The following is a 27,341-nucleotide window of genomic DNA, read 5'->3' on the forward strand; positions in this document are numbered from 1 at the left end:
GTAAAATAATGCCAAGACACCACGGACAAACGATAAGGAAAGATCACCTTCAACATAAGTAACTAGTTATTAAAGTCATTAATACAAAACCAAATAAAAAGTGCAAAAGATTAAAAATAAAAAGTATTATACTAAACACTTGTCTTCACCAAGTGATGTAAGAGACTTAGGCAAACATGGCCTTGATTGTCAAGAACTCTTACGATCAATCTTGGATCCCGAGACGACTCACACACTCTACGATGGACAATGGATGATGGTGGTGGATGATGGTGTTATGGTGGTGGTGGGTGGTGGATGAAGTGTGAGAGAGGTGGTGTGCCAAGGGATGAGAGAGAATGAAGCCAAGCTCCTCTATTTATAGGCTGAACAGAAGGCTGGACACGGCCCCGTGTCCGCTGGACACGGCCCCGTGCCCGTCTGACATTCTCTCACTTCATTAATTGTAATTGCGAATTACAATTAATGCGCCTGCTGTACTTTCACCACGCCCCCGTGCTCGCTGGACACGGCCCCGTGGTGGGCAATGGAAGCTTCTACTGGTTTGTCTTTTCTGCTGCTTCCTGGGCACGCCCCCGTGTTCGCTGGACACGGGGCGTGTTCAGACTCTGTTTCTTCTCCTTTGCCTTGGGAGGTGCCGTTGAGGGTCCGGGCAGTCCACTTTTGTTCCTTTTCTTGTATTTATGGTAGAATTAGTTGTCTTTTTGCTTCTTTTGTGATTTTGAGCTCATTTCATCCTGAAAATACAAAAGGAAGACAAAAACACTCTTTTTCCAACATTAGTACTTAAAAAGGGTTAGTTTTATGCCTTAATTGATGTGATTTATATGTTGCATTTTACACACATCACTTTTCTAAGGATTGAATTCCTTTTCTCCGGTGTAAGTGGGTTTTCATAATTGGCCTTACGGACAAAGATTCCCTCTTCTAAATTGGTGGGAGATTTGGAGAAAGAGGTTCCCTGTTCTTTAGGTGTACTATCTAATTTGCGATAGATAGCAGAAATCTTTTGTTTACCCATACTGTAATTTTAACAATTAATCAGTTAATAAGCATATATTCACAGAATGACACATAAAATTTCTAATAAACTTAAATTAATTAGAACAATGAGCTTAATCAGTAAGCTTAAAACAGTGGCTCTGATACCACCTTTTTCCTGTCACGGCCCCCGACCCGGTTTGACCCGTTTCAGGAGCCGTGGGACAGGAATCCCGTGGTATTTAATTTAGGCGACAACGGAAGTCTTTTTAAAACAGGATCTCTTTAATAACTTAAACTGCTCGTTTCATAATTTAGGAATAAATTCCCAAAATTTACAATAATGTGATTTCTCAGGGAAATCTTTATTTTCAAAACATGTTCATTTATTTATTCACATTGAGCCACTTTTCTAAGCTGGGAGTGCTCCACGGCACTTTTCTTTGCTCATACCAGATCACCTGAAACATGTTTGAAAAAGGTTTTGTCAGCAGGGAAATACTGAGTGAATCATCCATTTTACTGAAAACGACACATTTGTTATAATCTACAGTATTAAGGGGAATTACAATGTTTCTGATATCAAACCAACTACCCACAGTACTTGTCACTTGACTACCCATTGGCTATCTCGTTGTCCAAATGGTGTCTGTGACTGTGGTCAGATCACCCCTTGGCTAACTCGTTGTCCAAGTGTGACGGGAAATAAGTAATGTATACAAAACCCCACATACCGGCTGTAACTTGGTGATTACATAGACTTAATCACTGTAATTATAACTTAAAATAGTTTGGAGTTTTGTAAAGCATATTTGATAAAAAGAGAATGACTCACATTGCAGATTTACGAGCAGAGTATAAGCTTTACTGATTAGCCTTCTAACCTAATTTAAATAACAATGCACACACAAACGGGATTAGTAACTAATTCAGCAGTTACGTCAATTCACGAGATTAAACCTTCACAACTATTATCAAGTGCGATACTTAATAATTCAATGGATTCACAACGAATGACAGAGCGTAGTCCGAATTCGAACAGCACTCAAACATTCAAGTCGAAATCACAATGAATAACAAAGTACAAGCTCAATTTGAGCAGCACTCGGACAATCGTTGGATAGTTATAATCGATCGGACGTTGAATCGTAATAGCGATCGAGTTATTACCCTGATTGCGGCAGCACCTCGTGATCGTGTGTGTGTGTGGTGAACTGAATTGCTTATAACTCGACGTACACACAGAAGTTTTACGTCGTTTTAATACCAGAAACTAAGTGCCAATGTCGGCTATTTATAGCCAAAATTTGGCCCTGCTTACGGACCGTAAGCCTGGTCCCTTACGGTCCGTAAGGGATACCTATAGGTCATAGACTTGCCATGCACGGGAGTAGCTTGCATGAATCAATGGAATTGGCCAATCAGACGTTTCCATCATTTTATTTAAGATAATTATCAACTAGGGTTTGCCCCCCTCGAGTTTTAGGGCCCTGATCCTGATTCCGACCATTCTGAAAATTTTAGGGCTAGTGCAGAATTAATTGGGTGTCTCAGTTAGGGTTTTCTTATTGACTAATTATCGTCCTAATTATTGATTTTTAGTGGCAGTTGTTACACAGTGGTTATCACAGTGGGTCTACATCTTCTGCAAATAGTTCTGATGCGAAGTTTTCTTGCAACATCGCGATAGATTTGAAGAACCCACAGAATTTTGATGAGGAGTTGGCTAAGCAACATATGGTTTTCTTGGCATCTGTGTTGGAATCTTATGAAGGGTTGGTGGCTGGTAAGATCGGGAATACAAATCTGACAAAAGAAGATTACGATCAGATAGATCCCGAAGAAATGGAACTGATCGACATTCGTTGGGCGATGGCAAGTGCAGTTCGACGTGCACAACGCTTCATGGAGATTACTGGGAGAAAGACGATCGGTGGTCCATCTACAAAGTTGGGGTTCGACAAATCCAAGGTGACGTGCTCTAAGTGTAAGCAGAAGGGTCACTTCAAGCGTGAATGTAGAAACGTGTACGCAGATGAGTCAGAGAATCCATTTCGAGATGATTACTACAAAAAGGCAATCTATCATCAGAATAAATCCGAGCCGCCTAGATTGAAGCAGGCTGAAGCTAACAGAGACAAATCAAGGGCTCTTGCTGTGATTTATGATGATGAGGGGTACGATTGGAGTAAGGAAGTGTTACCGGAAGAAGATGCAGTTGGTTACGCATTCATGGCAAATGATGATGAACCGATTCCGTGGAAAGATGATCGTACTGACGAGCAGAAGTATTGTTATAGAAAAATGATTGCTGAAAATAGAATCTTGAGGATCTCTCGTGTTTATCTGGAAGCAAGACGAGCAAATAGATGGGATCCAGACAGGGAATGCTATCTTGATCGGTATGGAAACATTGCGATTGATGATAGCACACTCGATATGGAGGCCATCATCAAGGAGATAAAAGAAGATGATGAATATTGGCAACACAAGTGGTGGGGAACGCCAACTGAGAAGATGATTGAAGAAGAAAAAGAGAAAGAGAGAAAGGAGAAAGAGGAGAAAGAGATGAAAGAAAAAGAAGAGGTTGAGAAAGCGAAGCAGACTGATACTGGCTTGATCGATACTACTCAGGAGTTGACGTCTGAGAACCTGGGAAAAATGGCTGACAAAGTGCTAGCTGCGAAAGCACTCGAGGTAGACCCTAATTCTGTTACCGAGTCAAAGGGGCTGGTCAGTCAAATTGTGTTAACAAATGCGTCAGGTAACAAGATTGATGGAAATGCTGACTGCAAAAATTGCACCAAACAATGCAATTTTTGTAGCACTGTCACGTATCTCAATAATGAGAAAATCAAGAATCTGACAACGAAAGTTAAAAGTGTTGAGGATCAGATTCTCGGTCGTGACAAAACTGTAAAAGCTTCAACCGAACGGATCAAAGAATTAACAGCTCAAATTGAAAATGATAAAATTGATCGTGAGAAAATAAAATGTGAAAATGAAAAGTTAATTCTTGAGAACCGTCAAATTTCTGAAAAGTTTAAAAAATTGAAAAGCATTGTCAAATATAGTGATGATCGAAATGGAAAAACATTTAAAGAAAATGAACATCTAAGAGCTGTGGTGAGAATAAAAGAAGAATCAATTAACAATCAACTGGATGAAATTGCTAAATTGAAACTTAAAGTTCAAGAAGCTGAAATTGAAAATGAAAGAATTCAGTTAAAGTTAAACAGCTATAACTCAGCAAGCTTTGTTTTGCAGCATATTGTTCCCAAACCTATAGGGAAAAACAAAGCTGGTGAGGATGTGTTTTCTGATGGAACGGGTGTAGGGTTTCACAAAGTTCCACCGCCAATCTTAGGCAACTACACGAAAAAGCAGTCTAGTTTGGTGGAAATTGAGGAAGAAAGTGATGTTAAACTTCCTGAGAACATTGATGTCGCGTTCACGTCTTCCAATGACGAGTGTGTCCAAAGTGATGTGGTGAAAAGTGTGTAGACAAAGTGCTTAAACCGGATTGTGACACTTCTGAGGAGGATGGGTGTTTCTTGGATAAATACACTCCGAAACAAAAGTCCAAGAACAACTTAGATGAAGAATCAAACCTTGTCATGTACAAGATGATGGGTTCGGATAAGTTGTTTTCGGATTCAGAGTTTCCGATCGAGAATGTTAACATGAACAAATTGACAAATGTTTTCAAACTTGTTGAAGTCGAGTTGTCAGCAGTGAATAATCTGAGTCGAAAGAAAGATAGGGTTTATAACAAGAAATCGGTTAATCCACTGCGTTTTTACAATAACAACAGAAACAACTAGTTGGGTGGTTATCAGGGGGGTAAACCGTATCAGAAAAGAAATGTTTCAAACAAGAGGTTTACTAAGAAGAAAATGTTTGTAAACAGTTCAAGTTCACTTGCTGATGAAGAAAAAGAAATTTTTTCAAAATCGAACAAAGAATTTTTTGAGAAAAGAGCTTCACAGGCTCAGTCTGAAGGCACGAGTCGAGTAGCTGATACTCGTACTTGTTTTAGATGTGAACAGGTTGGTCATATTGCACGAAAGTGTACATATGTGAAGCCTAAGACTGAAGCTATGAAGGCTCAACAAAAGAAGGTTGATGTGAAGGGTAAAGCACCAATGTATGTTGAGAAGAAAGTTGTTGAAAAGAAAAAAGTTAAAATCGAAAATGTAAAAGTAAAAACTGAACCCGTAAAGAAATCGGTAACTAAAAATGATAAATTTTACAAAAGGGTTGCAGTAACTCAACAGGTGTGGAAACCTAAAATTGAATCAAAAGTTGAGAAGAAAGTTTCAAATTCTGAGGAGAAAAAGGCTGAAGAGCCAATTATTGTTGATTATGATGCAAATTTTCCGCCTCTCAAGGCTGAAAATTTCAAAATTCAAATTGCGAGAGTCAAGGTTGCACCTAAGGCTGATGAGGCCTGGGTGGACTCAATGTTTGACTAAACAGTTTGAATTGCCGGAGCTTCCTGGATCGCAAAGCATGAATCGGCATCTTTCTTGAAGTTGTTTAAATAATGATTTGTTATGTGCAGGATCTTCCAAAACTTGTATCCAGGTGGATAATGGATAGTGGAGCGTCAAGGTATATGACAGGGAAGACCGCATTACTGTATGATGTGAATAACATTAACGGTGGTTATGTGGGTTTTGCGGGTAATCAAGGAGGAAGGATCATAGGTGAAGGAACGTTATCGAATGGAGTCATAACGTTTGAGAGAGTTAACTACATCGCTGAGCTGGAGAACAACCTGCTGAGTATCTCCCAGATCTGTGACAGGATGTATACTACTCATTTCACCGACAAAGAATGTTTGATCTTGAAACCGGGATTTGTAATACCTGAAGAGTGGATCATCATGAGGGCACCAAGAGTCAACGATCTGTACATGTTGGACATGAGTGTCGCTACTACAACCACGGGTCAGGCTCATTGTTTTGTGTCTAGGGCAACGGAAAAAGAATCAAGGTTATGGCACCGAAAGATGGGGCATATTCACCTAAGGAAAATGAATCACTTAGTGCATAACGACTTGGTCACAGGAGTGCATGTTAAAGGTTTTCATCTGGAAGGGGAGTGTATAAGTTGTGTCAAAGGCAAACAGAAGAAAAAGTCACATCCCTCAAAGCAAGTCAATTCAGTTTCAAGACCATTGGAACGACTTCATATGGATTTGTTTGGTCCAGTGAATGTCAAGAGTATAACAGGAGATTACTACTGCTTGGTCGTGACTGATGATTATTCCAGATTTTCTTGGGTTATGTTTTTGAGATCCAAAGACGAAACGTTTGACAGCCTGATGGCGTTGTTTAAGAGAATTGAGAATCTGTACCAGAGGCCGATCTGTAGAATTCGCAGTGATAATGGTACTGAGTTCAAAAACAGTAAGATGGAAGAATTTTGTGACGAACGAGGTATACTGCATGAGTTTAGTGCTCCGTACACTCCGCAGCAGAATGGAGTTGCAGAACGCAAAAATTGGACGCTAATCGAGACAGCCAGAACGATGCTTGCAGACTCTAAGTTACCAATCAATTTCTGGGCTGAAGCTGTTTCTGCTGCATGCTATACTCTCAACAGAGTTCTTACTGTGAAAAAGTTCAACAAGACGTGTTTTGAGCTACTCAATAAACGCAAGCCGAATTTGAAGTATCTAGAACCGTTTGGGTCACCCTGTACGGTGATACAGCCTAAAGGAAAGTTTGGTCCGAAGAGTGTTGAGGGAATCTTTGTGGGTTATTCAAGTCCTTTGCGACGTGTCTTCATTCCAAGCGAGAAGCAGATTATTGAGGCAGCAAATGTTGAATGTCAGGGGTACACTATGCCGCCACAGAATCCTGGTGATTCATGGCGTTATCATTATGACAAACTTTGGGATTCGTTTGACATGAGAGAAGAATCAGAGGAAGAAGAAGATTTCTTTGATGAGCTGGATATTTTGTGAGAGTATGAGTCGCAGCTTAGGTTCCCAGCGGAGTATTCTAGAAGCCCTCGGGAAACTTCAAATGACGATGAAGCAGGTCCTAGTAATGTTGGTGAACATGATGATGAAGTTGCTCCTGGTAATCAGTCGGAGGTGAATGATGATCAAGAAGCTGAAAATATGCCAGTTTTTGACCATGGTGATTCAGACCTTGAGGGGGAGCAGATCCAGTTGTCAAGTCAAACAAACCAAGTTGGTGACCAAGATGCAGAGCAGAATGTTACTAATCTGGAGGGAAATGTAGAAGTTCCAAGCGAAGTGATGCCGCGAACTCTTTCCTATCATCCAGAGGAGTTGATAATAAGAGAATTGCAATCGGGCGTTCGCACGAGACGTCAAATTGACCAGGGCTTAACATGTTTTTATTCTACAGTAGCACCTTTACAAACTGAATTTTCATTAAGTTGTTTTATCTCGCAGGTCGAACCGAGAACTTACAAAGAGGCGCTTACTGAAGACTCTTGGGTCATAGCGATGCAAGAAGAATTAAGTCAGTTTGAAAAGTTGGGGGTGTGGAAGTTAGTTGATTTGCCGGATGGTCAAAGGAAAATCAATACAAAATGGGTTTTCAAATGTAAGAGGGACGATAGAGGAGTGGTTGTAAGGAACAAAGCTCGACTCGTTGTTCAGGGCTTTAGTCAACAGGAGGGGATTGATTTTACCGAAGTCTATGCTCCTGTAGCTCGACTAGAGGCTATCAGAATTTTCCTAGCATTTGCGTCTTGGAAGAATTTCAAAGTATATCAGCTGGATGTCAAATCAGCGTTTCTTTATGGGAAGGTCAAAGAGGAGGTTTATGTTGGTCAGCCGCCGGGATTTACTGACCCAATCTACAAGAACAAAGTTTATCTGCTGGACAAAGCGTTGTATGGTCTACATCAGGCGCCGAGAGCCTGGTACGAGACTTTGTCTCAACATCTACTCGCTAACCAGTTCATACGTGGAAAAGTCGATGCCACTCTCTTCACTAAAGACGTTGATGGTCATCTTCTGATAATACAAATTTATGTGGACGATATAATTTTTGGGTCAACGAATGAGAAATTGTGTAAAGATTTCGAACAGGTGATGAAGTAGAAATTTGAAATGTCATCAATAGGGGAGATGAAATTCTTTCTGGGGTTACAAGTTGAACAACTTCCTGAGGGAATTTTCATTCATCAAACGAAGTACGTGCATGATATTCTAGAGAAATTTGGAATGTCAAGTTCTACTCCAGCTGCTACCCCACTTGCGACTAATCATGGGATTCACCCAGATCTCACCGGAGACAGGGCTGATGAAACATTTTACCGTTCCATGATAGGTTCTTTGATGTATTTGACTGCTTCACGTCCTGACATCATGTACCCAACGTGCCTCGCAGCAAGATTTTAGTCTAACCTGAGAGCATCGCACATGATTATTGTCAAGAGGATATTACGTTACCTGAAAGGTACTCCGTCATTGGGGTTATGGTATCCTAGAAAAGGCGATTTTACGCTCGAAGGGTATTCCGATTCAGATTTCGGATGCTGCAAAGTCAACGTGAAATCAACAACTGCAGGATGCCAGTTTTTTGGACCGAGATTGGTTACCTGGCAGTGTAAGAAACAAACATCTGTGGCGCTATCTACATGTGAAGCGGAGTACGTTTCTGCTAGCAGTTGCTGCTCTCAGATCCTGTGGATACAACAACAGATGCGCGACTACAGTTTGCAGTTTCTTAACACACCTCTGTTTGTTGATAATGAGGCCGCAATTAATATAACTAAAAATCCAGTACATCACGTTAAAACTAAACATATCGAAATTCGTCATCACTTTATTCGCGATTGCTTCGAGAAAAAGTTGATACGAATTGAGAAAATCCACACTGACGAACAAAAAGCTAATTTGCATACCAAAGCTTTTGATAAAAATCGGTTTCAATATTTGTTAAAACTTAATGGTATGAAATTGCTTTCGGTGACGGATGGGGTTGTGAGCGTTGATGAGAGTACTGTTGCGGATGAAGACGAGAAACAATCTGCGATGGTTTGTCGGTTTTTTACGTGTTTTGGTATTTAGGGGGAGATAGATAGTTGTAAATATTTATTTTCAGAAAAATACAAAAACAGTAAAAAATGCAAAAAACCAAAAACATGATAAAATTGAAAAAGAGCTTGTGTATATAGGGAAAATGATTGTACATCGGCTAGACAATTACAGTATGCTAAAGATTTGGAAAGATAAAATGAGTTAAACAGTTTCACTAACGATGTGTCGATAGGTTTTCGTACATTTAGTAGATTTATTCGGGATATAAACCTAAAATTTCAAACTTGTGAAATTCGTGGGGAACACTACTTGGATATATAGGTAACCCCTGAAATCTCGTTTGAAAGGTCTCGTATTCTGATATACTAGGTGTTTATACTCTATGATGTCTGGGTATTATTCCGGGACTTCTGATGAACGGTAGTTCTGACCTAGTCCTTGGCTAATACTTTATCCAAAATGCTTGAAATATAGCATAAAGTCCTCAGCTGATTAGATAATAAAATTGATAATCATCAGTTGTAGCTGAAAAGATCCTCTAAACGGGACATACTGCAAAGTCGAAACTGATATCTCTCTACTGAACGGAAGTTCTGACCTGAGATCCCTCAGTTCTCGCATTTAATCCCTAATTTATGTACAGACATCATTGTAGTATTCTTGCCTGTAAGACTGAATATTGGGATTCTGGATACGGGAGTATATTCAAGAGGTGGGACACATGAATTGATCTAAGTTCTTAAAACACTTAAATGGTATCCTGAATAGATTGAAGTTTGTGTGAGAATTTAAGATGGATCAGTATATCGACAATCGAGGTGAATTGTTTAAGTCTGTGTATGTAATGTAGCTTAACGGTACTTGTAATCTGTCTGAAAAGCTGATATGATTCCCTGACACGCTCACCAAAAATAAAATTGTAAATAGTTTACTTTCTGCAATTTAAATTTTCTGTATTTCAATTCTTAGTTTAGATCACCTTAAAATCCAAAAAGATTTTATTTCTGCTTTACTTTAGACAAACCAGAGTGGAAAGTTGATTGTCGGATTCTAGAAAGATGAAGCAGATGCAGGAGATTTTGAGCTGAAGAATGAGGAGAGCTTATATTGTTGGAAGTTTGATTGTTTTTCAAAGTCAAAATCAAGTTCATTAAGTTGATACTTGTTATTTTCAGAAAAAATTGAAAATAATTTTACTAAATCAGTTTGATTCGTCAAAAGATCAACCAGGGTCATTAAATTGAACTTGGTAGATTAATCAGGTGTTCAGGGTCATTAACTTGAACTTGAAAACTTGAGTGGATTTCTTAGAGCTGATTGAATTTGTTTTTATTGTTTAGAAAAGATAGATTGTAATGTTATTGGTTGAGTAACAGGTTTGGACTTCATTATTTCCACGGAGGCAAATTGTCAAAGCTTGAACCAGATACCTTAGATCCCAGCATACTGAGAGGGGGAGTCTGTGAAAGGGGGAGTCTGGATCAACAGCTAATGGGAAGCTTGAAGTTAGAGCTAGGAGACAGAGTTGGTGAAAAGATCAAGACTGAAGACTACGGATCTGAAGAATGATAAAGACTACGTCAACATCCAAGGGGGAGTCTGTTGATGCATACGATGTTTGTTGACTACGTCTACAAGAAGTCTGAGGTCAAGATTGGTCAACAGGTGGTTTAAACAGTCAAAATTATGTAACTTAGAAGTAGGTCCGCTTTTATGGTCTTGAGTATAGAGGTCCGCTTTTAGGTACATTAACGGTCCGCTTATGTGTCCAAGTGTAACAGGTCCGCTAATATGACATGTCATATTAGCGAACCACAATGTCTATATATAGTGTGTCATTATCAGCGGATCTTAAGGGCGTATGTGTGTGCTTAGGAGCCGAAACTCTGTCAAAATTCATTCAGAAAACTAATAAAAGCAGTGGAATTGAAAGGACAAGCTGTTGTAACATCATATGTACTGATTCCGCCTTTATATGTGATGATGAGCTACCTTGACTGACGTTTTAGGGTCAAACAACGGTCCAACACTTACTAACTTAAACCCAAGTAAGTAAATGATGGAGGCATTAGGACTAACCCCTTTTTCTTTCTACACCATTATTTTTCATTTTTTTTTACCACCTACCCAAAATCCCCCTAGTTAACCCCTTTGAGCCTAAACCTTTTCATTTCTTAACCCAAAACAATCACCCTTTTTACCCACCTAAACCTTTTAATTTTAACCCTTTCTTTTAGTAACAAAGCTCGGTTTTTCTTATGACTTGAAAAAAAAATGATGAAACCAAATAAACAAACAAGTTCATCAAAAATAACTTTGTTTGAAAAAAATGGTTCATCAAAATAAAATAAAAGTGTGAAAAACAAAAAGTCTTTCAAAAAAACCGACGTTTTGTTACGCCTTTCGCCCTTCCACTAACCACTAACCCAACCACCCACCTTTAGCCCAAGCCTAACCTTTCACCCAAGAAGTCCTCTTGATATTTGCAAAGGTATACAGTTAAAAAGGAGAAGGACTGATTGCTTGGCAAGCTTATGGTAGGGGTAAGTTTCATGCCGCTCTCGAGTGATTCACTAAAAATACACCTTCGGCCGAGTGTTGAGTGATCCCCCGTGAGGTATGTGAACTTGTATATAAATGGAATTTTAAAAAGGCATGTTATTCCCTAATAAGTAATTTATCTTATGAAACGTTTTTAATAAATCATGACGAGTAGGATTGTAAATAAATAAAAATAAAACCTGAATAAAGAATCTTGGAAATCCCGACACTCTATGACAAGCCCAAAAACCTTCTCTTCTACCCATTCCATTTGGGAGTGAAAAAGCTACATTATAAAAAGTTTTGCTTGAGGACAAGCAAAGATTCAAGTGTGGGGGTATTTGATGTGCACAAAATGCGACATATAAATTACATCAATCGTGGCATAAAACTAACCCTTTTTTAGTACTAATGTTGGAAAAAGTGTGCTTTTGTCTTCCTTTTGTATTTTCAGGATCAAATGAGCTCAAATAAACAAAAGAAGCAAAAAGGAAGCTAAATCTGACATAAATACAAGAAAAGGAACAAACGTGGCATGCCCGACCTCCCGACAGCATCTTCCCAAGCAAAAAAAGAAGACAGAAGACTGAACACGCCCCGTGCTCAGTGAGCACGGGGCCGTGCCCAAGGGTCAGCAGAAAAGACAAAGTGGTAGAAGCTTCTTGATGTAGCGCGTGATACGGAAACGAAGATCAAACACGTTGATTCTATGAATACCCGTGTAGTTCTTCCCCAACCCCCCAAGATTCCACCCAAAAGGCACAGAATTTGAAGTGAAAAATCAATTATTTTATAAAACTCAAAAACTATCTCCAATACAAATTACATGAGAACTTATATAGAGTTTTTATGATCAACTCAATGGACATAAATTAAAACAAAACTTAATGAACACTAAATGTGGTTTTATTTCATTACATAACTGAGTCGATCTTTGATATTCCCGCATCACTTCTATTGCCCACCACGGGGCCGTGCTCAGCAGACACGGGGGCGTGGTCAACTGTTGCAGACGCATTTAATGAAATTGCAGTTAATGAAGAGAGAGAGTCGGATGGACATGGGGCCGTGCCCAGTGGACACAGGGCCGTGCCTGAGCTTCTGTTCAGCCTATAAATAGGAGTGCTTGGAGCTCTTGCAACTCATCCCTTGGCACACCACCTCTCTCACACTTCACCCACCACCCACCACCATCACAACACCATCATCCATTGTCCATCATAAAGTGTGCGAGTTGTCTCGGGATCCAAGATTGATCGTAAGAGTTCTTGACAATCAAAGGCCATGTTTGCCTAAGTCTCTTACATCACTTGGTGAAGACAAGTGTTTAGTGTAATACTTTTTATTTTTAATCTTTTGCACTTTTTAATTGGTTTTGTATTAATGACTTTAATTACTAGTTTCTTATGTTGAAGGTGATTCTTCCTTATCGTTTGTCCGTGGTGTCTTGGCATTATTTTACTGTCTATATAAAATAAAAGATTTTCACCATTCATATCTCCACGGTCTATATGGAGGTATGTTGGCTACCTGGTCGGGGGTTAAGGGAACGGTTTGGTAAGAGTCTTGCCATTGTTCAGTGTATAGATCCTGCAAAGGACCTGGGTCAAATTTAGTAGGACCTCCTTCAATACCCAACGGTATTGGATGGCGGGGTCCAAACTCTTTGATCCCCTCATAAGTTAAACTACTATTAAAACTTTAACCCGTCTACTTAGGACTGTATCCCTGCTGACTCAGACTACTTAGCCGAGGATAACGTCGCCTTCAAAAGAGGGGCCTACCACATTATGCATTAATAACTTAATTAATTATCTTTCAATAATCCGACCCTTTAGCATTGTATCCTTGCTGACTCAAACTACTGGGTTGAGGGTAACGTCACCTTCAAAAGAGAGGCCTACTACAATAACTAAGATAATCTCTTGAACAAGTGCAAAAGTGCGAAAATAATCAAAGGTTACACTACACACGAGTCGGATCCAAGTGATTCATTTTGTCTATCTGTTTTTACTTTTATTTTATTTTTCAGCATTTTAGTTAGTTTTATTTTTCTAGTTTAAAAACCTTTTTCTAACATTTTGATTTGATTAGACGTTGAGGATAAACCGGTACTAAAAGCTCTTGTGTCCTTGGACGAACTCGGTATCTTACCAACACTATACTACGTTCACGATGGGTGCACTTGCCCATATGTGTGTTTAGTGTTAGTAAATGTCGTGTTTTATAAATTTAAAACTTGGCTAAAAAGTGTAAAAGGGCTTAAAATATACACCTAACATATATCGCACTCGACACGCATCAATTAGCCCGAATCTACACCGACGAAATCATCTGTCGACACGGGACGCCTCGTGATATCATCTCTGACCGTGATGGTCGGTTTACCTCGCGCCTTTGGGAAACGTTTCAATCTGCTCTCGGTACTACGCTTAATCTAAGTACCGCTTTCCATCCCCAAATCGACGGTCAGATTGAGAGAACGATTCGTACCCTTGAAGACATGCTTCGCTCCTGTGTCATAGATTTCGGTGGTAATTGGATGCGCACTTACCCTTTAGTCGAATTCTCGTACAATAACAGTTATCATTCTAGCATCCAAATGGCACCATTCGAGGCATTATACGGAAGAAAATGTCGATCGCCTATTGTGTGGTATGAGATCGGAGATGCGCAAATAACTGGTCCTGAGCTGCTGCAAGAAACGACTGACAAGATCCTCCAAATTCGAGACAATCTGCTGAAAGCTCGGAGTCGTCAGAAAAGTTACGCTGATAGACGCTGCATGCCCCTTGAATTTGACGTTGGCGATCACGTACTCCTAAAGGTATCAGCTTGGAACGGTGTGATCAGATTCGGCAAGAAAGGAAAGCTCGCGACTCGATTTGTCAGACCCTTTAAGATTCTGGAAAGGATCGGCAAAGTGGCCTACAGACTCAAACTACCGGAGGAACTTAGCAACGTCCACCCGACTTTCCATGTATCGAACCTCAGAAAGTGCCTGGCCGAGCAGAACTTACAAGTGCCACTTGAGGATCTACAAGTCGACGAAACATTACACTTCGTGGAGAAACCTATCGAGATCATGGACCGAGAAACCAAGAAGCTCAGACGCTCGCGCATTCCCATTGTGAAGGTTCGTTGGGTAGGTAAACACGTCGCAGAGTTCACCTGGGAACTTGAAAGCGACATGAAGGCGAAGTATCCGCAACTTCTTGTTACGCCTGCGCCTTAATTTCAGGACGAAATTCCCTTAAGAGGGGGAGGCTGTAACACCCCGTGTTACGAAAGTCAAAGTACAAGTCAAAGTCAAAGGAAGAAAATATTGCTAATCGCGATTTGCCACTCCTTGCTTAACTATGGATTGCACCGTGACTTGTAATCGAATCCTTTTATTTATTTGCTATAGTTGTATTATGTGCAGTATCTATAATAATCGAAGTTTAATCGCATGTTTATCGCTAAACTATTTTTATCATTTTATCGCTAATCGCATCGCAATGGCATTCGCAACTTGATTGATAGGTTCTGTATATTGTTTTACGTGTGTGTATTGTTTATGTGTTAATTGTGCAAGCTTACTTTATGTTTGTGGTGAATAATCGAAACGCAATCGCAACTCTATCGCAATCCAATCGCAAACGCTAAACGCAGGTTATTTAGGATGATTGTATGTTAGATATAGTATTTATGTGGTTATTATTAATCTATCGCATCGCTTAAGCGACCTCGCTTAAACGCATCGCAACGCTTAACACGCAAAACGGAACGCCGAAATCCAACTCGCTAGATCACTCGATCGAATGACCATCCGATCGGATGGTCATCCGATCGAAGTGCCATCCGATCCGTCACTCTTGCCCCACTTTCCTCTTTTGGCAACCTATAAATACCCCTGTCACATCACCAACAATGATGTGACAGCTCTCTCTCGTTCGACCAGCGCTCAAGCTCACTTTTTTTTCTCGATTTCTCGCGATTCTTGTAAGTTTTCAACTCAAATCTTGTACTTCTATCATCTATGCACACTTCTTCATCATTTTCACCTTTGAATCTTAACTTTTAACCGTGAAATAAGTGGATTTGAGGTGTTCTAGGATGATATCATCATGGAGTTCTTATGAACTTCAAGATTTGGCTTCATACCACAAAGAACAACTTAGATCTGAAGGATTTCCACATGATTAAACAATGTTTTCGCATAGATCTAAACATTTTCAAAGTTAAAAGGATTGAAAGATGCTTTTCTAACTTTCTTTCAACTCTTTTACACTCAATGCACTCAAAACCGATAGAATCGGACCTCGTTCAGGCCTTCTACTCATTTCTCTAATGACGTATCGGTTTGAGATCTGATTCCTATCAACGAGACAACCAATTTCAGGTTGAACATGAAACCACCCGTCACGAACAGTTAATTGATCGGATTGGGGTGATTCCCGTTCTATCGGATAACCTAGGCCTGATGGAGTTTCTGTTGTTTAATACGATATCGCACCGCCTCGAGTAAACCGCAAAACTTTCAAAACTTAGCAAATTTTTCAGGTTCAAAACAATCAGATTGTGGGACGGATTGCTGTCCTATCGGATTGCCATCCGATCGGATTGCCATCCGATCGAACGACAATCCCATCGGATTGCACTTGGACTTCAACACTTAAACTCTTTACCAATTTTCAAAGGTAAACAGTTTCAAACGGATTGCCATCCGATCGGAAGACCATCCGATCGAATGACCATCCTGCTGTGAACTTGTTCTCAAATTGAAATATCTCGCCAATCGGATCGCTATCCGAACGAACGACCGTTCGATTGACGACCTGAAAGGTAGAGATACTTCTTTGTTTTCAAAATGCTACAACGAAAACTTCAAAGCTATCATACACAAACACATCCATCCTAAACGAATGTTAATCCGACCGAATGACCATCCGATCGAATTACCATTCGACACTTGGTTCTTTTAGCACCGTTTAACGCACTGTTCTTCGCTTATGCTATCGTTAACTGTTCAGGCTAATCTCTCAGCGCTCCCTTCAATCCAAGAGAGTGTTTATTTACTAAACACGATCTGTGAGTATACTCGAACCCTTTTTGCTTTACGCACTTTTGGGTGTTACATACGTTACTTATGCAAATCACAATCGACACACAATGCAAACACTATTTATACGCTGACCACTATTGCATGCTACGTATTATTCGATGAATGATTGTATGTTATGTTTACACAGTGATTGTTGCCTGACACCTTAGCAACGATAGTACTATAGTTTGGACTCAGCACCTGTGGTGGACAGGGGTTGTTAAGGGCTTTCGCACATGTCACAGTGGTGATATGTTTGCACATTCTACAACTCGCAGTCACGTATGTGCATATTTCATTGTCGATAACCTACTAGCTTTCACTTGCTACATGTTCCATGCTGGTTATGCGTAATCGATTTCGAATTCTATAGTATCAAACTTGTATGCTCACATTTACACCATGTGTATTGACCTCTATTTTAACGTATGTGACAGGTGTTTAGGATGCTTTGTTTGTTACTTGTTGGAATCAAGCTAGGATAGAGTCTAGAAACAAATCTAATAAAAATCTGAGTTGTCGAAACATGTTATTTGTCTTTGAGAATATTTGGTCTGTGATAACTATTTACATTGGTATGTTATGGTATGGGACGTAATATTTAAATATCTGGTAATTTAGTTGTTATGGATTTCTCCTGGACAATCTGTTTCGCTCAGTGCCGCGACCTGATGTTTCCGTCATCGGTTGGGGTGTGACACCTTTGTATTTAAAATGGATGAGTTTTGTACTTATTGTTTTAAATCTTACACGGTATTTCCTTTGATCCTAACCCAATTTAATTTTTTGTTAAATCAGATTACTCAAAGGTACTTTAGTCTTTTTAGCTATTTATTTTAAAATATCTAAAAAATAAACAAAATTTCATTAAAATTAAAAAAACTTGATCAGTTTATATATATATTACCCCTCTCTCTAACTCTCTTATTTACCTCCACTACCCACTACCCACCACCATCCACCCCTGTTTAAGAATCGTCGGCCAACTCCCACCCCATACCACAATCCACCCATGTTCAAGAAGAAAATGTGTCTTTTAGAGGTCTGAATCATCATCCCAACCATAGCTATTACATATTCAAATTCAAGATCCCCGTTTAGGATTTCCCTTTCATGTTTTCCCTAAATCAACACATACTCGAATTAGGGTTTTAGCCAAGAGAAAGCATGTCTTCTAGAGGTCTGTATCATCATTCCAAACTGAACCATCTTTCCAATTTTCCTTAAACCAACACACACTCGAATTCAAGATCTCTGTTTAGGGTTTCTGTCATTTGATCCGTAGTAAGAGAAAGAGTTATGAAGGGGCAGGTGTATTCTACTTTGAAGGCTGCCTAATTGATTTTGACCGGTGACTTGTATTATACTTTGGTCCAGTTATGCAAAATCGAGGCCATGGGAAGTCGATTAGCGCTGATTAATTGGCTGCTAAGGTCAATTTTTACAACATTGGACGATTAAACTAGTGAAGTAGGAGGTTGTAACGGTTGGGATTTGTGGGCTGGGTCATTCAACTCTGCTCATCAGTCAACAGTAGCATATTCAACTGATGCACCACTATCTTCCTGGTGTTCTTGTCTTCAATGTACAATTACTTGTTGATGATGTAAATGATGAACTAATATATTAATTGCATTTTAGTCTTATGAATCATTTTGTGAAGTTTGTATTTTTTTACAAATAAATAAAAATCATTCGTTTTGATAAGATAGAAGCACAATGATTTTAATAAAAAAAATCATAAGATAGAAGCACTAGCTTTTGTGATGTATTTGCCCAAAGTTGGGGATCTGCGTTGTTGTTCATGGTGGTGGTGGCAGCTGGTGACCGTAGGGTGGATGGTGATGGTAAGTGGGAGAGGGGTGAGAAAGATAGAGAGTGCTTTTATTATCTAAAAATGATTGGGTATTTAAGTTATTTTGCGCATTTAGTCCCTAAAATGCAAAGCACATGACCAGATCTAACTAGGTTACAACTAAAGGACAAAACATGTAGCATTTCAAAACATTAAGTACAAAACTCATCAATTTTAATAATAAATAACAACGTCTGAAATTTAGTATATACGTAAAGAACAAAACTTGCAATTCACTCTTATTAATATAATGTATTACGTTATATATAATAGTGTATAAAAATAATAATTTTTTTTTATCATTGTGTGTCTTTTAAATATAACTTTTATTTAAAATAAATCTCTAAGATCTCAATTTTACTTACGGAATTCATTATTTAAGTTGTTCTTTTTCTCTTTATTTGTAAAAAGCCAATTTTATTGGTACGACATAAATTAGATTTGTTATTCTTACTAATAATTGTTATGCGGATTTAATTATTAAATAGTTATTGTAAAGTGATGATAAAATTAAAGGTATGAATAAAATCTTTTCATTTTTAAAGGTTAATTAACTAAATCACAAATGGGTATAAAATGAAATTAATATATTTCTTAGCTCTATTAAATTGAAAACATATTTATTGATCATAAATCAGTCTATAATTTTAAAACATAGTTCAATAAAATTTTAGTCTATTTGCGAGATAGTCCTCTGGTTAGTTGCTCTATGTTAGCTTTTATTTATATGTTAGAAAGACTCATATATCTATTTTATATATAATCTCAGATATGGATGACATATTTTTTTTTAATTTAAACCATTTTATTTTAAGGAGTACTAAAATCATAGTTTTTAAAATTATAGATCATTTAAGTATATTTTTTAATCATAAACTAGAATCAGATATTAATTATCATATATTATTAATGAATTAGAGATGAAAATGCCATGTGACATTAATTGGAATGGAGGTTAGAGTAGGGTTGGCATATCGTGTCAACCCGACCTGCTAAGACCCGAACACGATAAGACACGAACCCAAAACAGGGAAACACGACACGAAATATTATCGTGCCAGATTTGTCAAACATGAACACGAACCTGATAATAAACAGGTTACACGTAACGACCTGTTAAGACAAGAAAAAGTTACCAACGTATCATACAACCTGTTAAGACATGAACACGACATGTTAAGACATGAACACGGCCTGTTACTACATGTTTGATATTTAACCATTGACATGTCTTAACAAGTATTGTCTAATGTTCTTAAGTCTTAACAGGTCATATCGTGCCTGACATGACCTGTTAAGACACGAACACGACCTGTTAACATATGAACATGATAAGACACGAACACGAAATAGGTAAACACGAACACGACACGAAATTAAACAGGTCATATCGTGTCGACTTGTTATAGACATGAAACCTGTTAAGGGTAAACACGAAACCTATTAACTTCGTGTAGGTTTGTATCGTGTTATCGTGTTTGTGTCAGAATTACCAGCCCTAGGTTAGAGGATAGAATGTCATGTGGCATTAGATGTAATTCTTTATTAGTATTAGATCAAAAATTTTAACACATAGGTAGGCGTGATATTTATGTCAGGTTGGCGAGTTGAATTTTTCAACTCTAACGTAACCAATATTGAGTCATGTTTGGGTTGTGTTTCAGGTCGACCCATTAATACCAATTTGTGAATACAAGTAATACCTAGGGCATGTTTGGCTAAGCTTATTTAAGGTAAAAAGGACTTTTTGTGAAAGTGATTTATTGACTTATGACTTTTTAAAAAAAGTGTTTGGATTAGTTTATGGGATGGGAAAATCCAATAAGTCAATAAGTTGTTTTTTTTAAAAAGTGTTTGGCTTAGCTTATTGGTGTAAAATGACTAAAAGGGAGTGTTATAAGGAGTGTTATAAATGAGGGCAACAAATATAAGGAGTGTTATAAGACTATGGGGTATGGGGCGGGGGTTGGGTCGTGGGTTGGGAACAAACTCCCAAGTCCAAACCCCGGGTGGGCTTAGGTTTCGACGTGGCCCCTTGGGCGGGGGTTTCAGCCCGGGCGTTGGGCGGGGCTACCCACAATCCCACATGACATGGCGGAACCTCATTGACCAAGAGCACTAGCCCTTTGAAATTGGTTTTTTTTCCACGCCATCCCAGCCACGCCCCACCATACCCCTTTGAAATTGGCTTTTGGTCTTGGGTGCCCCATACTCCACGTGTCGCACCATGCCCCCAACCCACGCCCCGCCATACCCCACGGTCTAAATAAGGGGTAATCATGTAATTTGGTCTTTGAAAAGTTAAAAACTGATCAAAAAGCCACAACCCTCTAACTTCTCAAAAACTCATTTTTGATGGCTTTTTCTCCTTTTCAAAAAGTCATTTTGAAAAGGACTTTTTGATTTGCCAAACATAAAACCTCCTTTTTAGCTTTTTGATTAAGTCAATAAGTTATAAGTTGGGTTAGAAAAGCTTAGCCAAAACATGCCCCTAGTGACTAAATGACAAATTAAACAATTAATTACTCCAATTCAAATAAAATATATATTTTTTTATAAATGATGTCCTTCAAATTGATTTCCACCTTTTATCTTGCATTTTCAATTAATAAACTTTGTTTTATATATTTTGCCCGTCAGGTATACTCTAACGCTCATAGGTGTTAATCCTAGTTGGCATCCGTTAACACTCATCATACCGTTCCTGGAGGGTGTTAAGGGGCTTTAAAAGCTTCACGTGTAAAGATGTTAACTAGGAGAGAGAGGGAGGGAATCAAGCATTGGCAAATTTACACACACACACACACAACATGCTATATATATATGTATTTTAATTAATTTAAGGGGCTTTAATGGGGGTTAAACCATTTCCTTGGTGTCAGGTGAAGTGAAAGAGGGTCGAGTGAATGATGTGGCGCCTATGCGTAGTTAAAGGGCGTGAAAATATACCCCATGGCCTTAGTTTGGAATTTAAAGACGCAAATAGAAAGAATTGATAGTAGGTAGTTAAACTAATAATAAAGTTTACGAAAATTAAAATGTGGTAAATATTCAAAATAGGAAATTTAACTTCACTTTTGGTGATTAGTAATTAGTGAAAGTGTAAAATACAATATTGCTTAACGTACAAGCGTACGCTGTGAAATTACGCATGTTCTAAAATTCAAAACCCTAATCATGCATGTTGAAAAACCATAATCACGTATGTTATATTTATGTAATGAAGCATGTTATAACTATTTAATGAAGCATGTTATGGTTTTCAACATGCGTGATTATGTCTTTTCAACATGCGTGATTATGATTTTTCAACATGCATGATTAGGGTTTTGAGTTTTACAACGTGCGTAATTTCACAATGTACGCTCGTACGTTAAGGAATATTGTACGTTAACCGACCTCTAGTAGTTAAAGGGAAATTAAAAATAAGAAAAAGTTAAACTTAAAGTTGGAACACCTTTAAATAATCCCTTCTAATATCTATAAATGAATATTATAAGGAACCCTAATTGGCATTTGCCTCGATTGCTGAGGGTTATGTATTTTATGTTCAAGGTTTGATACAAAACTACTATTGAGTCAGGGTTCTTATTGGAAGCAATTTCTCTATTCCTACGGGGTAGAGGTAAGGTTTTGTACATCTTACCATCTTCAAACCCTACCTTAGCTTTGCTATTGCTGGGATTTACTGAGTATGATGATAATGATAATGATAAGGAACCCTAAACATGTTGTGTTCGTGTTAATCCATTATTAAAAGGATTGTGTTAGATGACCAAAAATATGTTTTTTCTCGTGTCATGGAAGGAATTGATGTCCATGGTACTCATAAGGCCATGTGATGGGGTGAAAAAATGTCATACGAGCCATACATGTTTATTGGTGGTTATGTTAGGTTGTTCATCATTTCGCTGTCAGTCAAAACATCATACTGATTGTATGATTGTCCTTCATACATTCCTGTGACCCATACAACCATTTTAAGTTGCAATCAGATGTCATTTAATGATTCGTTAGTTGATTTAGATTCATTGATAGTTGGTAATTTTTTGGATGCCTCTTTACCCTAGATTCATTGGTAGTTGGTAATTTTATGGATTCCCCTTTACCCTAATTACAACCTTGGATTATCAAATCAAAAGAATAATCAATTAAGGCTAGAGGGTGTGGTTTAAAGCCCCTATGAATTTTATTACATCACATCAGATTCACCTAAGCGCCACCTTATATATGAGTGGTTTAAACTAACTTCTTTTAACTTAATGCAATGGTTTAAAGTCTTTATAATCATTACCTAATAATTTTTTTTTTAAATAAAAGAGTTAATTGCCAAAATCGCCCCTGAGGTTTGAGCACATTTGCCATTTTTGTCCAAAATGATACTTTTGTACCATTTTACCCCCACGTTTGTAACTTTTTGCCATTTTCATCCAAACCACTAACTTAATTTATTTTTTCTGTTAAGTTGAAGGATATTTAGATGAAAATGGCAACTACAAACCACAGGGACGAAAATGGCAAATGTGCTCAAACTCTTTTTAATTTCTTTTATTTAGTTAATTTTGTCACATATATAATAAAAAAGAATATACATGCAATTTTTATATGAAAAAAATAATAGTTTTGTCACATATTTTTTATAAATTTTCATCCAACCACTAACTAAGTTAATTTTTTCTATTAAGGCGAAGGATGTTTTAAATTTTATAAATTAATACAGAAATTAATTTCCAATTGTTTATATAGATCGGTTTTATAAAAATAAATCTACTTAAACCTCTAATTTTTATAAAACTAAAATGCTTGTGACCTTATAGAAAAATGTTAAATAAACAAATCTTATCATATGTAGCAAGTTTGTAATTCATCTTCTATTTTTTTAAATTCACTCATAATGAAAAACAAAAGCCAGTGCCCCCCATCAAACAACGTACCGTTACCAAACCTTAAAATTACCCACCAAATAGTAAGTATAATGCCATCTAATATTTTGTGATAAACACTTTTCACGACGGGCTATTTTCTTGTTAAACTCTCAAAAACAGAATCGAAATATTCATGTTACTTAGAGAAAGAAAACAAAGTTCTATTGAACAAAAGACTACATATAATAACCTTGATACAAATAATAAATAAATTTTTAAAAAAATCAACTTAAAACTCAAACTTGTTTTTATCCAGCAAATGAAGTAGGATGGCTCGGAAGATGCAAGCATTTTAAATTGGTTCATTATAAAACCTTTTAGACGGGGTTTGGTTGTTTCTTAAACAAATTTTGAACAGTATTTATCTCACTTTTGGATGACGAGTTTTTTTTACCGTGTCTAAAAAAACGTTGATCGCGTCTGATGTTTCATTCTGTAGTAATGGTAACCATAACATGTAAAATGAGAACTGGTATCGATATGGTGCAGTTTGGTACCAATACCGAAGAAGTATGGTATCGGTGCTCGTTAAAAAGAATATTATACCTAATTTACAATACAAAAATATTCATAATTGTATTTAGATTTCTTTTGAAATTTAATAAATAAAAGATCCTGTATTAATTTATAAAATTAATAGAAAAAAATTAATTTATAAAATTTAAAACATCTTTCGCCTTAATAGAAAAAAATTAACTTAGTTAGTGGATGGATGGAAATTTATAAAAAATATGACAAAACTATTATATATATATATATATATTCTTTTTTATTATATATGTGACAAAATTAACTAAAAAAAGAAATTAAAAAGAGTTTGAGCACATTTGCAATTTTCGTCCCTGTGGTTTATATTTGTCATTTTCATCTAAATATCCTTCAACTTAACAGAAAAAATAAACTAAGTTAGTGATTTGGATGAAAATGATAAAAAGTTACAAACGTAGGGGGCAAAATGGTACAAAAGTGTATTTTGGACGAAAATGACAAATGTGACCAAACCTCAAGGGCGATTTTTGCAATTAACTCTAAATAAAATTAGTTTCACGAATTCTGAAGCACACTTATTGAGATACCCACTATCTAAACCACCACAAACCCCACTCCATTCAACACAAACCATGGACGAAAATGGCGGAGACGCAATGGAAACCGAGACCAACACCACCAACGGCACCGCCGGAAAGTGTCTGAGCAGCTTCGTAGACGACGGCACCGTCGAGAGCCACCGCTACTACCTCTCACGCAGAACCCTCTTAGAGATGCTCAGAGACAGAGGCTACGATGTCTCCAATTCCGAAATTGATCTCACCCTCCGTCAGTTTCGTGACCTCCATGGTCAAGATATCGACGTTGACCGTCTTCGAATCAGTGCTTCTCATGTTTCCGATCCTGAAAATAAGGTATTTAGTTCGATTTGATTTGTTTTTTTTACACTTTTTTTTTAACAGATTTAGTTAAAATTTGAAGTGGGTTTGTTGTGTGATGATTAAAGTTGATTGCTTTTTTCTGTTTTAGGGTTCAGATTCTTTACTGCTTGTAGGATGAATTTGTGAAAATTACATGTTTCTAGATTCTTTCTTGTTGGATATTTTGGGAAATGTGTTTTTTTTTTTACCTTAGTTTGGATCATCAATTTTTGGAAATAAGCTATTTGATTTTATATGTTTTAGACACTTTTTTACCAAATTAAGTTGAAATGTGAGATGGGTTTGTTGTTTGAAGATTAAAGTTGATTGCTTTTTCCTGTTTTAGGGTTCAGATTCTTTGTTTTATGAAATAATTGTGAAAATTCTGGTTTAGTTTTGGTTTACAGATTACAGGTTGAAGGTTGAATTTGTGAAAATTGCATGTGGGTTGATGTTAATAGATTCTTTGAATGTGATATTGGGTATTTTTTTCTTTTTTTGGTACTTTGGAATTGGATCATCAATTTTTGGAAATTGCATGTGGGTTGGGGTTGATTTGTTCTAGGGTTTTGATTTGATTGCATGGATATTAGGATTTTGGAGGAATTTTGTAGACTTGTGTTCTATATGGTTTGATAAATTGCTGGTATTTTTAACAATAGGTGACTGGTTTGAGTTAGGGTTTTTATTGGTTCCGAGTGTGTCGTATCGATTTCGATTGTATTAGATTTGGAGAGTTATTTTAGAATTGCCAAACCTTTTCTAATTTCCAGTTGCAATATGATTATTTACCAAAAAGAACATAAAAGGGTAACTCTTAGAACTTTCCGGAAACATGCCGAATTTGGAACCCTAATGGAGGAACTTAACCCGGAGGTTTGAGTGCTGGCAGGCCTGTAACTCCTCACTGATTGAAAGCTACGGGCTTTTCAAGCTGGCCCGTTTTCAACTTAAGAATTAGTTGTTCTAAAAGGAAGATCTGTTCTTACTTATTAAGGCGAAGTTAGAAACTTTTTGTTACACATGGTCGAAATGAACATAAGAACTGGTTTGAGTGCTCTTGGGCCCGTCACTGATTGAAAGATATGGGCTTTTTCAAACTGGCCCGTTTGCAACTTAAGAGTTATTAGTTATTATAAAGGAAGATATGTTCTTGCTTATAAAGGTGAAGTTAGAATCTTTTTGTTACATATGGTGTAATACAAGAACTAGATATCTTCTTATTATTTTTTTTTATCAAGTACAGGTTCTAGCTGTTTTTTGCGGGACCGGTGTGGTGAAAGTGAATTCAATCCGTTGGATTGCGACACAAATTATGAATAAAGAGAGTTTAAGCCGTCTGATTATAGTAGTTCAAAATCACATTACAAACCAGGCTCAGAAAGCGGTTGATCTTTTCCCATTCAAGGTTGAAATATTCCAGGTAATCTTTGTTTTAACAGTTTATTTACATAAATTTTATTAGATTATTATTATGTACACATATGAAGATTAAGAATCCGATACGACATTATTTGGTACAATTATATTTTTAATTGATTACTTCATTTGAATAATTGGTTGATAACATATACGTTTCTATTGTTTTTTGCAGATAACTGATTTGCTTGTTAACATTACAAAGCATGTGTTGAAGCCGAAGCATCGGGTCATGACAGATAAAGAAAAAGAAAAACTCTTGAAGAAGTTTAATTTGGATGAGAAACAGGTTAGCATTTATCTAAAACAATTTTTTATGTTAATCTTTATGGGAATTTACACTTTTTAATCTTACTTGGTTTCACACGTATTATTACAGCTTCCAAGAATGTCACAAAAGGACGCCATAGCGCAATATTACGCGCTGGAAAAAGGACAGGTGATTGAAGTCACTTACAACGGTGAAATAACGGGGTTGCATGTTACTTACCGTTGCATTTGGTGATCTAGTTTGCTAATAATAATAATCGAATGACTCTGTGTGTTTGTATGCTAGTTATCTTCAAATATTTTCTCTGTAATCGTGTTCTAGGGATAAGCTTAGCTTGTTTGTTTGTTGAATAATGTAGGAGGTTAAAGAACTTCATAAGTTAATTTGGGTCATTAAGCATGCAGGTTTTTATTGTTCATGCAAATTCCATATTTTCTGCATTTCTTTTACTTTGAAATTTGAATCATATATGATATAACCCACTCAAAGTATTGTGGTAAGGTTCTTTGTAAAGCTATTCAGGATTGGTATAATGGCCCAACTCAACAAAAGAGTGTACAAAAAATCCGAATCCGAAAAATTATTCAAAATCAACCTGATTAGGAAACCAGATACAATCTGATAGGATCCGCTGGATCTAATTCAAATTTTAATTTTTTCAACACATTGAATTTTCTCCGGATTTTCTCGCGTCGAATCCGATCTGAATTTTTTGGATTTGGATTTTACCATTAAATGACATATGAATTCTAATAAGTTTATTTTATATATTTACCAGGTTAGAACCCGTGTATTACACGGGTTAAATAAATGTAATTTTAT

General features: G+C 37.2%; 1 protein-coding gene across 1 annotated transcript; it reads left to right on the forward strand.

The window, feature by feature from the left end:
* The first annotated feature begins 24,481 nt into the window (after positions 1-24,481).
* On the forward strand, positions 24,482-26,937 carry LOC110878755 (DNA-directed RNA polymerases IV and V subunit 5B). Its single transcript, XM_022127118.2, has 4 exons — positions 24,482-24,823; positions 26,076-26,252; positions 26,424-26,537; positions 26,628-26,937. The coding sequence occupies exons 1-4, from the start codon at positions 24,542-24,544 to the stop codon at positions 26,751-26,753; spliced, it is 699 nt and encodes a 232-aa protein (XP_021982810.1). The 5' UTR covers positions 24,482-24,541; the 3' UTR covers positions 26,754-26,937.
* The last annotated feature ends 404 nt before the right edge of the window (positions 26,938-27,341 follow it).

The sequence above is a fragment of the Helianthus annuus genome, chromosome 1 (genome assembly GCF_002127325.2).
Source record: "Helianthus annuus cultivar XRQ/B chromosome 1, HanXRQr2.0-SUNRISE, whole genome shotgun sequence".
NCBI lineage: Eukaryota > Viridiplantae > Streptophyta > Magnoliopsida > Asterales > Asteraceae > Helianthus > Helianthus annuus.

Bases quoted from the DNA above. Each gene is read 5' to 3' on its own strand.
- LOC110878755 (XM_022127118.2), top strand. From the start codon at position 24,542: ATGGACGAAAATGGCGGAGACGCAATGGAAACCGAGACCAACACCACC. The intron at 24,824-26,075 runs GTATTTAGTTCG...TATCAAGTACAG, and splicing joins TTTCCGATCCTGAAAATAAG to GTTCTAGCTGTTTTTTGCGG. The intron at 26,253-26,423 runs GTAATCTTTGTT...TGTTTTTTGCAG, and splicing joins TCAAGGTTGAAATATTCCAG to ATAACTGATTTGCTTGTTAA.